This window comes from Haliotis cracherodii, unplaced genomic scaffold (genome assembly GCF_022045235.1).
Source record: "Haliotis cracherodii isolate W230 unplaced genomic scaffold, xgHalCrac1.p SCAF_3, whole genome shotgun sequence".
In the NCBI taxonomy this organism is placed as follows: domain Eukaryota; kingdom Metazoa; phylum Mollusca; class Gastropoda; order Lepetellida; family Haliotidae; genus Haliotis; species Haliotis cracherodii.
Genome location: NW_027266286.1, coordinates 71,351,703 through 71,368,698, shown reverse-complemented (window position 1 = coordinate 71,368,698; position 16,996 = coordinate 71,351,703). Strand labels below are relative to the sequence as shown.

At 41.9% G+C, this 16,996-nt stretch overlaps 1 protein-coding gene across 1 annotated transcript in view; it reads right to left on the bottom strand.

Annotated features, from left to right (window-relative positions):
- LOC139474601 (uncharacterized) overlaps positions 1-16,996 on the bottom strand; it is a 38,502-nt gene that overhangs the window by 7,145 nt on the left and 14,361 nt on the right. Inside the window, exons 2-7 of the mRNA XM_071257674.1 lie at positions 13,137-13,220; positions 10,972-11,130; positions 7,573-7,693; positions 3,025-3,145; positions 2,649-2,831; positions 1,259-1,382 (exon numbers count right to left, since the gene is read on the bottom strand). Coding sequence (XP_071113775.1) covers positions 1,259-1,382; positions 2,649-2,831; positions 3,025-3,145; positions 7,573-7,693; positions 10,972-11,130; positions 13,137-13,220 — 792 coding nt within the window. The remainder of the gene's footprint in view (positions 1-1,258; positions 1,383-2,648; positions 2,832-3,024; positions 3,146-7,572; positions 7,694-10,971; positions 11,131-13,136; positions 13,221-16,996) is intronic.

The following is a 16,996-nucleotide window of genomic DNA, read 5'->3' as shown; positions in this document are numbered from 1 at the left end:
TCTGGTCCAGACTCGATTATTTACAGACCACAGCCATAAAGCTGGAATATTGCTGAATGCAGCGTTAAACAATAAACCAACCAACCAACTTCAGTAGGTCTTAATTAGTCTATGCATCAGGGGCGGTCGGGTAGCCCAGTGGTTAAAGCGTTCGCTTGTCACGCCGAAGACCCGGGTCCGATTCCCGACATGGGTACATTGTGTGAAGCCCATTTCTGGTGTCCCCCTCTGTGATATTGCTGGTATATTGCTAAAACCGGCGTAAAACCATACTCACTCACTCACTCTATGCATCAACACGACGGCACGGAACGTTGTTATGATATCAACCACTGGTTTGTCTGGGTCAGACTCGATTATTTACAGACCGCTGTGGCACAGCTTGAATGTTGCTGATTACGGCATAAAATCTAGGGTTTTCAAATCTGAGGGTAACAGTCAGCTCTACCTTGAAAACACTGAATGTTTATCACCTCTCCGCTCCGACTACAAAACACTCCCGTTTGTACCACGTGGTAGTAAGGCTGGTCGTACTCAGGACGTACTGCTGCATGTGGTTTCAGTTTTGAATGTTCCATTAGTTCCGGGTTAATAATTCTCCATCTGGGGGAGTTTGTTGAAGCGGGAATATGTGACCCTACTGACCACTGAGGCAGGGACCACGTGACATGTACTGTCAATGATACAGGACACTTTCCCGAAGCATGAGGTTATGCACGCAGCAAATACCCCAGGTAGTCCCGCAGCAAATACCCCAGGTATTTCTGCAGCAAATACCCTACGTAGTTCCGCACCAAATACTCCAGGTTGTTCGCAGCAAATACCCCAGGTAGTTCCGCAGCAAATGCTCCAGGTAGTTCCGCAACAAATACCCCAGGTAGTTCCGCAGCAAATACCCCAGGTTGTTCGCAGCACATACCCCAGCGGTACAAAAAGGCAGTCTGATGGTGCAAAAATACAGGACCGCCTCCGTGGTCTAGTGGTAGAGAGTCTGCCCGGAGAGCGAAAGGTCTTGAGTTCGATCCCCGGCCGCGTTATACCAAAAGAGACATTCAAAGACGGTACATGTTGGTACCCTGTCTGGCGCTCGGCATTAAGGGATAAAATCCTGAGGATAAAACAAGGACTGGTCGGCTCGGAGTCAGAATACTGTGTCTGAGTGGGGTATCCATGTTAAACTGCTTCATGGTATCTCAGTGAGCTTGCACTATATCGCATCAATCTGGACTAGTACTTATAACATCCCAGTGATACTCACACGTGACAGCGCTGTCCTCCTTGTCGTTACAGTGATACATGGCCCTCAGCTGTGCGATGTCGATGGTACTCAGGCCTCGTCTCTGACCAATCTTCAGGTTCAGCTTCTTCCCGATACCTATCACCTGCAGCAGGAAAGATTCTTGTTGGGATGCACGCTTATAGTTATAGGTAGTTGCTGGGGTGTAAGACGTCATCGTGGAACGTCTGACTCCGTGTATGGCGAATGAAGAACTTGGTTTTATTTAGTTAATGATGGAATAGAACGTAACAAACTCATCTGACTTACCCCAGTACTAGACCCATCAAGGTTTATATTTCGATAGCAGGGTCGATTACTTTCGTTATCTTTAAAGGCCCATCATGATTAATTACTTTATTGCGTTTAAAGGCCCATCAGGATAGATACTTCATTAACAGGCCCCCCAGAGCTGATTACTTTAGTTACGTTCAAAGGCGCACCAGGATAGATATTTCAGTAACAGGCCCTCCATAGTTGATTACTATAGTTATGTTTAAAGGAGCATCAGGATAGATATTTTATTAACAGGCTCTTAAGGGTTGATTACTTTAGTTACGTCTAAAGGCCAATCAGGATAGATACTTTATTAACAGGCCCTTAAGGGTTGATTACTTTAGTTACGTCCAAAGGCCAATCAGGATAGATACTTTATTAACAGACCCTTAAGGGTTGATTACTTTAGTTACGTCTAAAGGCCAATCAGGATATATACTTTATTAATAGGCTCTTAAGGGTTGATTACTTTAGTTACGTCTAAAGGCCAATCAGGATAGATACTTTATTAATAGGCCCTTAAGGGTTGATTACTTTAGTTACGTCTAAAGGCCAATCAGGAAAGATACAGTATTAACAGGCCCTTAAGGGTTGAGTACTTTAGTTACGTCTAAAGGCCAGTCAGGATAGATACTTTATTAAAAGACCCTTAAGGGTTGATTACTTAAGCTACGTTTAAAGGCGCATCAGGATAGATATTTCAGTAACAGGCCCTTCAGAGTTGATTACTTTAGCTACGTCTAAAGGCCCATCAGGACAGACACTTTATTAACAGGCCCTTCAGTGTTGATTACTTTAGATACGTCTAAAGGCCAATCAGGATAGATATTTCAGTAACAGACCCTCCAGGGTTGATTACTTTAGATACGTCTAAAGGCCAATCAGGATAGATACTACATTAACTGGTCCTTCGGGGTTTATTTCTTTAGATACGTCTAAAGGCCAATCAGGATAGATATTTCAGTAACAGGCCCCTCAGGGTTGATTACTTTAGATACGTGTACAGGCCAATCAGGATTGATGTAGCCCCAGTAACATGCCCTTCAGTATATTCTGTTTACACATACAGTGTATCATTGATGACTTGATGACATACCTTGATGGTGGGTTCCCCCATCCGCGTGAAGGCCCACTTGTTATAATGCATGATGCTGGAGTAGTCGTAAGGAAAGCCTCTTGACGTTGCCAGCCTCTTGCTGAGCTTCTCAAAATCAGGAAGGAACTTTGGGGAGATATTTTCCTCCACAACTTTGATGTAATCGTCTCGGTCGGGTCGTGCCTTAATCCCAGACAAACATGCAATTAAAACTACATGTATAAGTTGATTTGTAAGATAACTGTACACGCCTTGACAAATGGCTATTTATTCTGTAATTCTCCCTCGCTTTTCTCTTCTTAATATTAATGTAATTTGGTGTTTCCTCGTAGTGATATTTGAAAGTAAGTTGGAGGTGGTAACATATTTCTAATACCTGTTCGTGCCAGACGCCCAAAGCATGACTAGTTTCGTGGATAGCAGTGCCGACATTTTCACAGCCTCTCCCAATGCTGATAAGTTGTGCTCCGCCCCTTTTCCCAACGTTTGACCAGCAACTGCGGATATGAGAGCGAGGAACATATACACGCCGAAGTACATGCTTAATAATGAAATGTGTCGTATCATTGTTACAAAGATTCTTTTTTGTAACATAACCGAGCGAATGAGTGGGATAGCTTAGTCTTTACGCCGCTTTGAACATAGATAGATAGATAGATAGATAGATAGATAGATAGATAGATAGATAGATAGATAGATAGATGTTTCAACAATATAACTATGAACCTATAACAGCAGAGTTGTTGGATTTTATAAGACTGATTATTAACATCTTGTTTGTATGCCTATTGTTAAACATCGGAATATATTTTTCTTTAAGATGTTCATACTTATCACATACTACCTCATCCTCATTCATACTCAATTTCTCCTAATTGACAGTTTTTACAGATACCCATTTCAACGTCCCTTTTTTCACATCTACGTCTAAATTTTATATTGAAATTATGTAATGACACTCTGAATGTACTTAATGCCCTAACAAGCGATTTATCATCTTACATACTTATATACTTCTCTGGTTCTATAGCAGACTTGATATCCTTGTCATGGTTAAGGAAACGAAAGAAAGATAAACTATCATGCCAGTTTTGACTTTACATATCCTGTAACCTTTGTTTAAAAGAGTATAAGAACAAATTTGTATCCCTTACATCTTGGGATATCCACACAAAGGAATAGCCACATGAAAATAATAAATATCTGACATTGGACACCCAATTCGTTTTGCCTTTGTCATCAAGAGCTTTCAGTAGTTTATAACATAGGTAGGGATATCTTTGCGGCTCCATTCTCAGAAAGTTTAACCAATATTTTGTCATTCGATAAATGAATGAGATTACGTCCTGTTTCACCTAAAACAGCTGATGTGAGAGTAAAGTGATACAGGTTTTATTTGGTGAAACCCACAAGGTATGTTGCTGATAAACCTAGAGACATTATCAGTGCCACTGGGATTCGAGCCAGCCATCAAAGGTTGATGTCATGGCAAAGGGACGCAACTTAGCCCACTGGGCTACCCATGCCTCCTTTAACAGCAGGAGATAGTTGTCATTGTAATCCGATAGCACCGTCATGGTGATGTGAGCTGGTCGTCGTAGTGTGATATCATACCCCGACGGCGTGACTACAATCGACCTTACTGGACCATTGGTTTGTCTGTCTCAGTATCAGGACACACGTGACTCTGTGGGATGCTGCAATACTGCTGACTAGACGTAAAACCAAGTTTACTCAAGACATGTATCAACATTCCGCAAGTCTCTTTATTCCAACGCCGTAACCACTCTCGAAATGTTTATGTAATATTATCGTATGGGACCGCCCTAAGCCGTTATTGACTGCTTGTGTGGCTTCTGTAGAAACACTCTCGACGTCAATACGTTATGCATCAAAACAAAAGCACACACCACGCTGATATGAAGTCTACAAGCTACAAGGTAAACAACATAACACGACAACGAGACAAACTTGACTATGCTTATTTTCATTATGTTTTGTTTTGTTTTCGAACTGTGGCACATTGTAAGGTTGGAACACGGAACAGTTTGGTACATGAGGTGAACGTGGAATTCATTAGGCAGTTCAAAGTCTGCGTGTTTCTGTAAAAGGCAGGAGTGTAGAGCCTTTCGTCTTGGCGCTTACTGTGCTAGATATTTGGTGTCGAGAGCCTCGAGAGTCTGAGACCTGCATCACTTCGGGCTTTCCTCCCACATTAAGCTGACACGCCGTGATGTAACTGTACTACTGTTAAAAGCGGTGTTAAACAAAACTCATTCACTTACTCCCTTCCGGAACGTATTCCTCAACTTGCTTCATATGCTGGGGAAGAGTGAGTGAGTATTGTTTTACGCCGCTTTTAGCAATATTCCAGCAATATCACGGCGGGGGACACCAGAAATGGGCTTCACACATTGTACCCATGTCGGGAATCGAACCCGGGTCTTCGGCGTGACGAGCGAACTCTTTAACCACTGGGCTACCCGACCGCCCCGCTGGGGAAGAGGTCCTCGGGACCACTTGGGGAGAATAGCATCACATCATCACATGTGTGTCGTCATCTTCCCGAGGCAAGAGAGTTAACTGACTTTAATAGTCCAGTTTCCACCCTTGAACTAGGATGGAATTCCTGGGCTCGATCGTAGCACCACCAGTGGCTCTTACGAGTTATGTCCTTTCTATGCCTCTCCTATTGACCAATCAGATTCAACCTCTCGTATCACTTGCAGTTGCTTCAAACAAAACGGTGGCGCCCAGTCAAGACGATCTGATTGATTATCAAGATCTATGTTGTGATAAAACGAGTGCATCAACAAGTGCATCAAATCATGTGAGCACCTTGATTAAAAGCATGAAAAGATTTAGAAACTATCTGTTGACAACGAGTTAGCGGTGCACATGCTTTGCAAATCCTGCAGTCGACCGAAATCTGCATGACACTTTACGAACCGGATTGCGATTTCAGTGCGCGATTTTGATTGGACTATGCACAGACTCGTTAGTCCAGCCAAAATGTAACTCCATAATACCAGCTTAGTTCAGCAAGGGTGGAAACTGGACTTTTATAGTCAGTTAACTCACTTGCCTCGGGAACATGGTGTGTCGTAGGACTATAAGGCTCAGGCGGTCAGGCTCAGTAACTTGTAGATTGCTCCCTATTCACAGGTAGCCTTAAAACGGAATGAATATTGATGACTGCCGTGTCAAACTAGATTTATCCGAGAGTTATCCGAGATATTGTAGTTCTTTTTTTACAATAAACATAGAATAACCTATCATAATGAATGTCGATGTCTCGTAGGCTGTGATTGGACGACAATAGATATAGAATAACCTATCATAATGAATGCCGATTTCTCGTAGGCTTTGATTGGACGGCAATAAATATAGAATAACCTGTCATAATGAAAATAAATAATGACTGCGTGAGGTTTGTGAAGTGTAATGTATGAAGTATAGAGCTGCCACCACAATTAACATCAGCAGACCAGCTTGTTAGACTTTTTACCGCCTAAAACAAAATTTCAAGGTGTTCTTTTTCAATCGTATTCAAGGACCGTCCGCGTACCTCCCAATAGCCCGACACCGTACAGATGAACCACATTTTTTGGCCATCGCATGTTGCTGCGCGAACCCACAGTGGAACCAGTTTAACAATGACCGCCCGTTTATAAGCTGGACCCCGTCTCTTCATATCACAATATTAAGTTGACGACCCGCTTAGAGAGCCGGTCACCCGTTCAGGTGTTTTATTCATACTGAACAGCTCAGCTGAGAAGAGCCTTCAAAGTTACATACTTAAGATACTGATGACATACAGACTCCCATGCCATGCCTACAATTGTTATAAGCACGGCGCTAGTTTGGCAGTCTATTTCAACAGATGTGTGGCATTCTTTCGTTTCGCTCTTATTCCTGTTCCTGTTTTTCCAGGTGTAAGTTGGTTTCCGAATTGGAGCAAAGATATTTCCTTTCTATCAACATCCGTGTATTTGTATTGTCATCAAGTTTCAGCTGTTATCAGCTTGTATCGCCTGTATGTTATCTGCCACTCAGGGCACAGTTTGGCGAGAAACATGTTGACATGCATTCGACAAAGTTTATGAATGACAAGAAAGAAAGATTTAAAATGTAAAAAGAAACAACTGGCAATATTAAAAATAGAACATGCTGTACACAAAAATACAAACCGCTTGTTTGAATCTGGGTTCAATTCCTTGAATCGCTTAGAAAAAAAGTAAGCCGGCCCGGGAAATCAGGGGAAATGGAGAAATGTTTCACACTTTTTTTAGAGAACAACGTAAATGACTTGAGGAAAGAGCTGAGACGTGAATGATTTTGTAAACTTATTGAATAGTAACAGAATGAAAGCACACATATTGTGGAATACAAATGTGCCCCAAATTACAAACGAAATAATCTGTAATAGCGAACGGCCAGTAAACTGGTTGGGCCGTTACGGGTGAGGGAGTTCAGGTTTTTCGCAATATTGCGGTCTTATCACGGCGACAGGACACATGGTTCTCAGTGGGGAATCGAACCCGGGACTATCCCACCACCCCTTCCCTTATGGACCCCAATACTTTGTGTTTGTTTGTTTTTTAACGCCGCACTCAGCAATATTCCAGCTATATAACGGCGGTCTGTAAATAATCGAATCTGGTCCAGATAATCAAGTAATTGACATCATGAGCATCGATCCACGCAGTTTGGATACGATGACATGCATCAACCAAGTCAGCGAGCCTGACCACCCGATCCCGTTAGTCGCTTTTTACGAGAAGCAGAGCCGCCTTTTACGGAAAGCATGGGTTGCTGAAGACCTATTCTACCCCGGAGGATGTGACGTTGATCCCGAGCTATTTTCTCTATCTTCGACATTTATCGTTGAAATGAGCAGTGAGTATATGAGTCGTTGACATACCCAGGTTCGCTGATGTAACGCACGTAATCCTTGTCTTTAGACGTCTTTTTCTTAAACTTGATGCACGTGTTCAACTCAATCTGTTTGATGGCACGCTCGATCACGTTCTTGGAGGCGGCACCTGGAAACAGAATGATCGGGAATAGCTTGAATGAATGAATAGTGTTTTTCGCTGCATCAGCAATATTCGAGCTTTTCGCGACATCAGGAATAGCAAGTACCGTACATACCATGAGTTAAGTATACAGGTATATACAGCTTAACATACACTTCGAAGACAATAAACACCGCAAACTATATACACTGCCGGACAAAGTATGCATTCATGTTTGATGGCAGCTCAATATGAAACAAATAAGAAACGGTTATTCGATGGTGATGTATTTGATACGTGTTTGTAAATATCGTTTTTGTCAAATCCAATGTGTATAATTTCTTTTGCCCGACAATTAAGTTCCTTATGAATTAGCCATTTTGATAACATCGTATTCTGTTTACAAAGTGACGTACTGATTCTCATATACAGAAACCTAAGATACTAACGACATGTTTGAACTATTCCATGGCAATATTTATAGGTGAGGTGAGGTGAGGTGAGGTGAGGTGCAAGATTATTGAACTTGCGCGCGTGCGTGCGTGCGTACGTGTGTGTGTGTGTACTAGTCCGGACTGATGCCGATTTTTAGTGCTAGTCAACTGAGATACCATGCTGCAGTTTAACATGAATACCCCACTTAGACCCAGTATACTGACTCCGAGTCGACCAGTCCTTGTTTTAGCCCCTTAATGCCGTACAGGGTAACAGTACTATTTTTAACATCTTTTGGTATGACACGGTCGGGGATCGAACCCCGGACCTTCCGCTCTCCGGGCGGACGCTCTACCACAAGACCACGGAGGAGGTCGGCAATATTGATAGGACTTACCCCTCAGTTCCTTATCTCGTTCTTGCCATCAACATGAGATCAGTGTCGCATGTATATACATGTACACTGCCGAGCAAAAGAAAGTTCACACTTAACATACCCACTTTACTGTGTTCTGTGAAATTTCGACCTCCATGTTCCTTTAGACGTCACGTCTGGTGTGAGATACTCATTGATATGACGTCACGTGCACGTCATCTGGTGTGAGATACTCATTGATATGACGTCATGTGCACGTCATCTGTCGTGAGATACTCATTGATGTGATGTATGTAATATCTCCTATGATCCCCGAATGAAACACGTCACCATCGAATAACCAGTTCTCGTTTGTTTCATTATAGCCACCATCAAACATGGATGTATACTTTCGTTTGACCGATATTTTATTTCCAAAATATGTATGGGCGTTCGAAATATATGAAAATACAGAAAGGATGTTGATTAACGCTTTTTCAGGTGAAAATATAGATTTCCATTGCTAAGTGAATAATTTCGATAACTCTTGGACCCTCATCGCTCATATACTTTACTTGTTTAATACACTCAGACAAAAAGCGATGTCAAGACGGGTGGGTGAATGTTGCGTTACAGCAATATTTATTCTAGGTCATGAGCACGAAGTCGGACATTGTAATCAACCAGCTGGAATATTTGAGTGAGGCCTTAAACAAACACACAAACAAACAAATTATTGAACAAACAATCAAACCTCTGTATTATAGCTACACGTAGTTCAGGGGCGGTCGGGTAGCCTAGTGCTTAAAGCGTTCGCTCGTCACGCCGAAAGCCCGGGTTCGATTCCCCACATGAGAACAATGTGTGAAGCCCATTTCTGGTGTCCCCCGCCGTGATATTGCTGGAATATTGCTAAAAGCGGCGTAAAAACTATACTCACTAACACACACAACACGAAGTTCATTATTCCTTTAAGTGGAATAACAGATCTGATTACTTTATGTTAACAGAAACTTTTCAGTTGCCTGACGGCGCGTACCACATACACATGAAGCAGCTTCTGAATTGTATCATAACAAGGTTTCCACATCTTTTTTCCAACTATCGCTCCCATATATTAGAGTATTCTCAGCGATAAATTAACACGGGTAATCTTATCCTAACAGCACGGTGGCCCAGTGACCACAAGGCGCAATTTCGTATTCACATCCCTTTCCCGTGCCAGGATCCGCTGATCCTGAGTTCGAGTCCGAGATTTTACTCGTTAATGATCCTGTCAGCACAATACCCGTGGTGCAATATTGGTTCATGTGGTTGACACGCCGTGCTTAACTGAAATGCTGTTCAAAGCGTCGTTAAACCAAACTCACTCACTAACTTCGGAGCTTTAGCATTGGACACAGTCAGGCTAAGCTATGGGACAAGGTCAACCCTGAAGTGGGCGGTGGGGTAGCCTAGTGGTTAAAGCGTTCGCACGTCACGCCGAAGACCCGGGTTTGAATCCCCACATGGGTACAATGTGACCATATCTGGTGTCCCCCGGTGTGATATTGCTAGAATATTGCTAAAAGCGGCGTAAAACCAAACTCATTCATTCAGCCCCGAAGTGTCGGCAAAGACATCGATACAGCTTGTCTCAGATTTCTCTGACACCGCCTAAACCTGTCAAAGACTGACGACTCCACACAGCGAAATGTTTCTTCACACTTCCTGTCTTTTTATTTCCATTACATTTAGATCGAGTTACGCATTAATTTGTCTCATTGGAATGTTTACTTGAAGATATGGTTTTAAATTCTCTTAAATGTTGAGCAACATGGTCGGCATGGTGAGGGAAACAATAGTTTTAGAAGCCAATAAACAACTCATCTGGTTGATATAAAGGATGCGCTCAGTTGGCATATACACCCGGTTGAACAAGCTTTGACCGATTTTATTCATAACGCGGATCGGAATCTTAAGTAAATGTAAGTTTTTGTTTTGTTACAGACCACATACTTGGGATAGACCCAGTGCTTCATTTGATGAAACTTTCAGAACGTGTATACTGAAACTTCAAGCATTCAAACACATTCCAAGGTTTGTTTGTTGTTTAACGCCGCACTCAGCAATGTTCAAGTTATATGACGGCGGTCTGTAAATAATCCGGTCATGACCAGACAAGCATAGTCGCCTTTTAAGGCAAGCATGGGTTGCTGAAGACCTTTTCTACCCCGGATCTTTACGGGTAAGGGAAGAAAGCATGACGTTCTCAGTGCTGTACGTATAGTCCTGGACCCACTTGCACAAAGCGATCTTAGCGCTAAGATGATCGTAACTCCCATACTTTTTAACATAGGCTTACAATAGTCTTAGCGCTAAGATCGTTTTGTGCAATTGGCCCCTGGTGTGTCACCGTATACGTCTTTGTCTAAGACCTGCAACGTGTTGGGCTAACCTTCTACATCAAGATAACGTGCCGTTACAAAAGTGAAACAACGGCTTTAAAACCAAACTCGCTTCCTCTCTTACTTACTTATTCCTTCATCCATTTTGTAGGGGATGATCGCGTCCTTCCACAGCTTGTTCCGGAACCTCATTGTGGCGCGTTTCCTCCGTCTCGGGAAGACGGGGTAGATGTAGTTCTCGTCATCCTTCTTCAGGACGATGTCACCCTGGTAGAACGGAGTGCCCGCTGAGGACAGAGGACATTGGGTACTGTAAAGTGGTTGTCGTGAGAGGACAATTGAAATAGTGAACACAAGAAGACAACTGAGATGTTTGACATAAGAGAGTATTTGAAAAAGAACACACATTTGTATTGTTATCATGAAAGAAGTGAGGGAGCATAATTGGACGCTTGAGAGAGTTGACATATGGGGTCAATTGAGATGGCACAGAAATAGGACAATTCAGATGGTTTACAGTATGAGGTGGTTTACAAAACCAGATGGGGACCTCAGAGGACAACTGAGCTAGTTGACATCAGAGAGCAACTAAGATGGTTGTTACACGAAGCGGGCACATGTAAAAATGGTTGATATAGAACAAGTTTAGATTGATGACATCAAAGGACAATTAAGATTGATGACATCAGAGGACAATTGAGATTGATGACATCAGAGGGCAATTGAGATTGATGACATCATTGGACATCAGAGGGCAATTGAGATTGATGACATCAGAGGGTAATTGAGATTGATGACATCAGAGGGCAATTGAGATTGATGACATCATTGGACATCAGAGGGCAATTGAGATTGATGACATCAGATGACATCAGAGGACAATTGAGATGGTTCAAATCAGAGGACAACTGAGATGGTTTACATCAGAGGACAATTGAGATGGTTCACATCAGAGGACAACTGAGATGGTTTACATCAGAGGACAACTGAGATGGTTCAGATCAGAGGACAACTGGGATGGTTCAGATCAGAGGACAACTAAGATGGTTCAGATCAGAGGACAATTGAGATTGATGACATCACAGGACATCAGAGGACAATTGAGATTGATGACATCAGAGGGCAATTGAGATTGATGAAATCACAGGGCAATTGAGATTGATGACATCACAGGGCAATTGAGATTGATGACAACAGAGGACATCAGAGGGCAACTGAGATTGATGACATCAGAGGGTAATTGAGATTGATGACATCACATGACATCAGAGGACAATTGAGATTGATGACATCAGAGGACATCAGAGGGCAATTGAGATTGATGACATCAGAGGGCAATTGAGATTGTTGTAATCAGAGGATAATTGAGATTGTTGACATCAGAAGGCAGTTGAGATGGTTGATGCAATAGGACAGTCGAGATGGTTAAGAAGAAAGGACAAGACGATGTTAGAGAACACTTGAGATGATTGATACAAGAGGACACGTGAAAGAGTTGACTCAGGAGGACAATTGAGATGGTTCACATCAGAGGACAACTGAGATGGTTTACATCAGAGGACAATTAAGATGGTTTACATCAGAGGGCAATTGAGATGGTTCAGATCAGAGGACAACTGAGATGGTTCAGATCAGAGGACAATTGAGACGGTTCAGATCAGAGGACAATTGAGACGGTTCACATCAGAGGACAATTGAGATGGTTCAAATCAGAGGACAACTGAGATGGTTTACATCAGAGGACAATTGAGATGGTTCAGATCAGAGGACAATTGAGATGGTTCAGATCAGAGGACAACTGAGATGGTTTACATCAGAGGACAATTGAGATGGTTCACATCAGAGGACAACTGAGATGGTTCAGATCAGAGGACAATTGAGATAGTTCAAATCAAAGGACAACTGAGATGGTTCACATCAGAGAACAATTGAGACGGTTCAAATCAGAGGACAATTGAGACGGTTCACATCAGAGGACAATTGATATGGTTCACATCAGAGGACAATTGATATGGTTCAAATCAGAGGACAATTGAGATGGTTCAGATCAGAGGACAATTGAGATGATTCAGATCAGAGGACAACTGAGATGGTTTACATCAGAGGACAATTGAGATGGTTCAGATCAGAGGACAATTGAGATGCATTACATAAAGGAAATCGTAACTTACCTTGATTCAAATAATAAATATGAAAAACAAACTGTATTAAACATGTATGTGGCTTCTTCCTTACTCAAGTATCAATGGAAATAAGTCAGAACGTAAAGCGAAGGAAACGGAACCACGCCTACCTGTGCCCCTCGGCCTTTGGGACTGCTCCACTCCCCCGTCTGCCCGGGGGTCGGAAAACGTGCACAAAGACGGTGGACAGACACCTGCAACAAAGACACGTCGACTGGCATTGTTTGTTTGTTGCTAATATTCCAGTTATATAACGTGGGTCTGTAAATAATCAAGTCTGGACCAGACAATCCAATGTTTGACACCATGCGCATCGAACTACGCTATTGGGATACGATGACATGCATCAACCAAGAATTTTTGTTGTTAATGGGTCTGTGTTTATATAACATTCGGAAAAACTTGTTTTTCTATTTGCAATGGTTTCCTGAAACGTCTATCGGATTTATGCGTATCTGAAAAATGGCTTTGTTGGTAAGTGTATAGAAGTATGCATGCCAAGTCACATTTGGTCTAGTAGTTTCGATAGTTTGTTAGTTGTTCATTCTTAGTTATATTAAGACCCTGAAATGCGTGAAATTTTCATAAATTTTATTGCAATAACTGGAGAGTTGTCATGGCTGAATGTGTCCTTTCATGGACAACGTTGACAGATAGTATACACATTCTAAATATGTACAAACAACAGAGTAAGACAATTTTAGTATTCTAACCCTTTGGAAATGTCCATGTAGCCTTTTCTTATCGTTATGGATTGGTTGGTCAGTTTCGGTGAATAGGTTGTTTGCGTACCATTGTACCTCCAAGACGTGGATCGATGCTTCTAGTGTCAATTTCTAGTTTTCCTGGTCAAGGCTCGATTATTTACACAAGAAAAACACGTAGTTGAATACAAAATATATGTTGGATAAAGCTTTGGATTAGTTGGTATGTTACTGAAGAAATTGTGTTGAATTAACATAGCCCCTTACATGTCGGCGAGACGAGCGAACGCTTTAACCACAAGGCTACCCGACCGCCCCATGTTTCTTACAGGTTTAATAAGCCCGAATATATGTACGTCACCCATTTTTGTTGTTTGAAACCCCTAATACGTATTACCTTAATTTTCCATTAACAATTTTTGTAAGTATTTGATGCTGATATCTATACAACAGCGTCCATTTAGTGTACTGTATTTAAGAGTGAGAGTTCCCTTTTAGAGATTTCGAAATTAATCATTTGAATATGTTCATTAAATATTTTGGGGAAATTATTCTATTGTAAATAGAAAATTGACGAACAAAGAGTTTGCCGCAGTGTTGATGCATCGCATCAAATGTTTTCTTGTGTATATTGTGATTAGTGGTGTGTGACGACTGCAGCGTATTCTTAAACCAATTTCAAAAGACACAAAGACTTGGCATAGTGTACAAACACAACGGATGTAATCTCCGCTTTAACTACTTACAAGGGGCCACGGGTGTGTCTTAAGCACATCACCTGTTCTACCTGGTGTATGTAGGTTATACCTCATGTACACGTGTGTCCTCACAATTGTAATTTGACCCCACACATTTGTACAATCATGTTTCAAAGTATGCCACTGGTTGTCTATTTTGAACGAACACATTCCTCCCTGACATCGAATTACACCTAACAGAACTACGTGAAAGGGTATACTATACTCGAATGAGAGCAGCCCAGCTGATAGGGAAGGGACGCTTAATTACCCATGGATAATTGAGGCTAGGTGTGTTGATTCTGGTGAATATGTATTCATTATCCGATTTGTAACAAGTTGAGTCGCATGACTGAAATATTTAGACTTGTAAAGATGTAATTATTGTGGCATTTAAGACATGTTTTTCAAGCCTAATGGATGACAAGGCGTATCTTCAAACATTGTCACACCCATCATATAAATGGGATAATTTCCGTTTTATAAAACGTAAAATTTGAGTGTACTGAATACGTGGTCTGTATGTTATAGAAGTAAATGGTTTTTTTATAAATGTTTTCATGGAAAACAAAACTGCATGACATAGAAGGGACCCAAATTAAGTTATCTTTTCACACACCTTAGTCTGTAACAAGAATTTCTTGTATTTCAAGATTGGGTAATTAGAGGCACTTGAGCTAAAAACATTAGTCACAGTCCCATGACACAATGTACGATAACAATCAACGGGATTAACAAGATGACGAAGATTAAAAGAAATAAACGATTTAAAAACACTGCAGTACTTAAAACATCACAGATCCATTTTCCACCTCCATCGTCAGCCAGCCTCCCCCTTTAGGTAATAGAAGCTGATGGGTATTTAACGCCGTACTGCAATGTGTCGGTCTATCACAAATGGCCATCTACGTAATGGGTGAAAACTGTTATATTGCGTTGCGAGTTTCAAATTACGACTTGTTGAGACACTTGATGGCCTCCCTCCTCAGTAGTCATCATGTATGGTTAATTGTGGAACACTCTTACACACAAGGCTCATAGTTTAAGTTAGACAACACTAAATGAGTTCTTAAGAACATTTCGTTCTTCTTAACCAAGTAGATGTCGCATCGCAGGTTACATTTTAAACTGTTGTAATGGTTTGGAAGTTTGAAATACGTCTGTCTGGAACAGTTGTTGTCAAAAGGCGAGGCTGTCAAGGCTTATAAGCATCAGTTTTAGTGGGAGGGAGTTTAGTTTTACAGAAAATAATCCTTGCGATATAATCAAGTCTACTGTCCGCATATTTGTGTACATACATGTTTTTACTTGCTCTTGTATATACTATTGATGTCCATAAACTACTAGCCGTCGTCGATGGCGCAGTGGTTTGAGGCCCACAAGTCTCTGTGCAATGGGCCAGTTGAACAAAGCGATCTTAGTGCACAATCTATCATAACTACCATACTATAACATTGACTTGTGACAGCAGTAGCGCTGAGATCGCTTCGTGGAATGGGGTCCAGACCTGAATCCCCTAACCTCGGATCTGTTGGTCGGGGTGAAAGTCACAAACTCGCTCTGAATATTATTGCCCATCTTTGTCAGCACTGACCTCAGGCTGGTGGGTCTCCTGACACTGGTCAACGTCCAAAACCTGCGTCATTTTATGTCGTTTGTTTGTTTGTTTGTTGTTTAACGCCGCACTCTGCAATATTCAAGCTTTCTGACGGCGGTCTGTAAATAATCCAGCCTGGACCAGAAAATCCAGTGACTGACATCATGAGCATCGATCCACGCAATTGGGGTTCGATGACATGATTCAATCGAGTCAGCGAGCCTGACCACCCGATCCCGTTAGCCGCCGCTTACGACAAGTATAATCGCCTCTTACAGCAAGCATGGGTTGCTGAAGCTCTATTCTATCCCGGAACTTCGTGGGTCTGGCCTTGTGGGAGCTGTGTTCGTATGTTGGCACTGAGTGGGATAATTTGGTTCAACGCAGAACCCCAATCCAGTTATTGTTCATCATGTCATCTTGACGTGGGATGAAAGCCCACATAAAGACAAGCCTAAGACGTTTATCACTTTTGTGAAACCCACCAGGGCAAATATGGGATATTTTTCGAACCCACAATCTCAGGATTTTGGCACGCCCAAAAGACTCAACTGTGCACATTGCAACGACTTGGCCACCCGTTCGTTCTCCCCTACCTAGACTTGCACAAGTCTCTAAGGCAATACTTATTTGTTTAAATCACAATTTCCTGATTATGTAAATAATTAGAACACATTGTCCCTATATGAGACCGAAGTCCTTACTACTGTCACATATCTAGACTTGCCTATTATGAGGTAAGAATTACTTCACATCCATGGATGTTTCTTTAAGTACAGCCCTGGAGCAAGGCTATCTCCTACCCTACCCAGATACCCAGACAATTACAGTATCGACTGTGTTATAACTGTTCACTCACGGCTTTCTGTTCGCAATATATGCCATGTCTCGAATGTGGAACCTCACCGCAATGCTGAATAAACATAATCAAA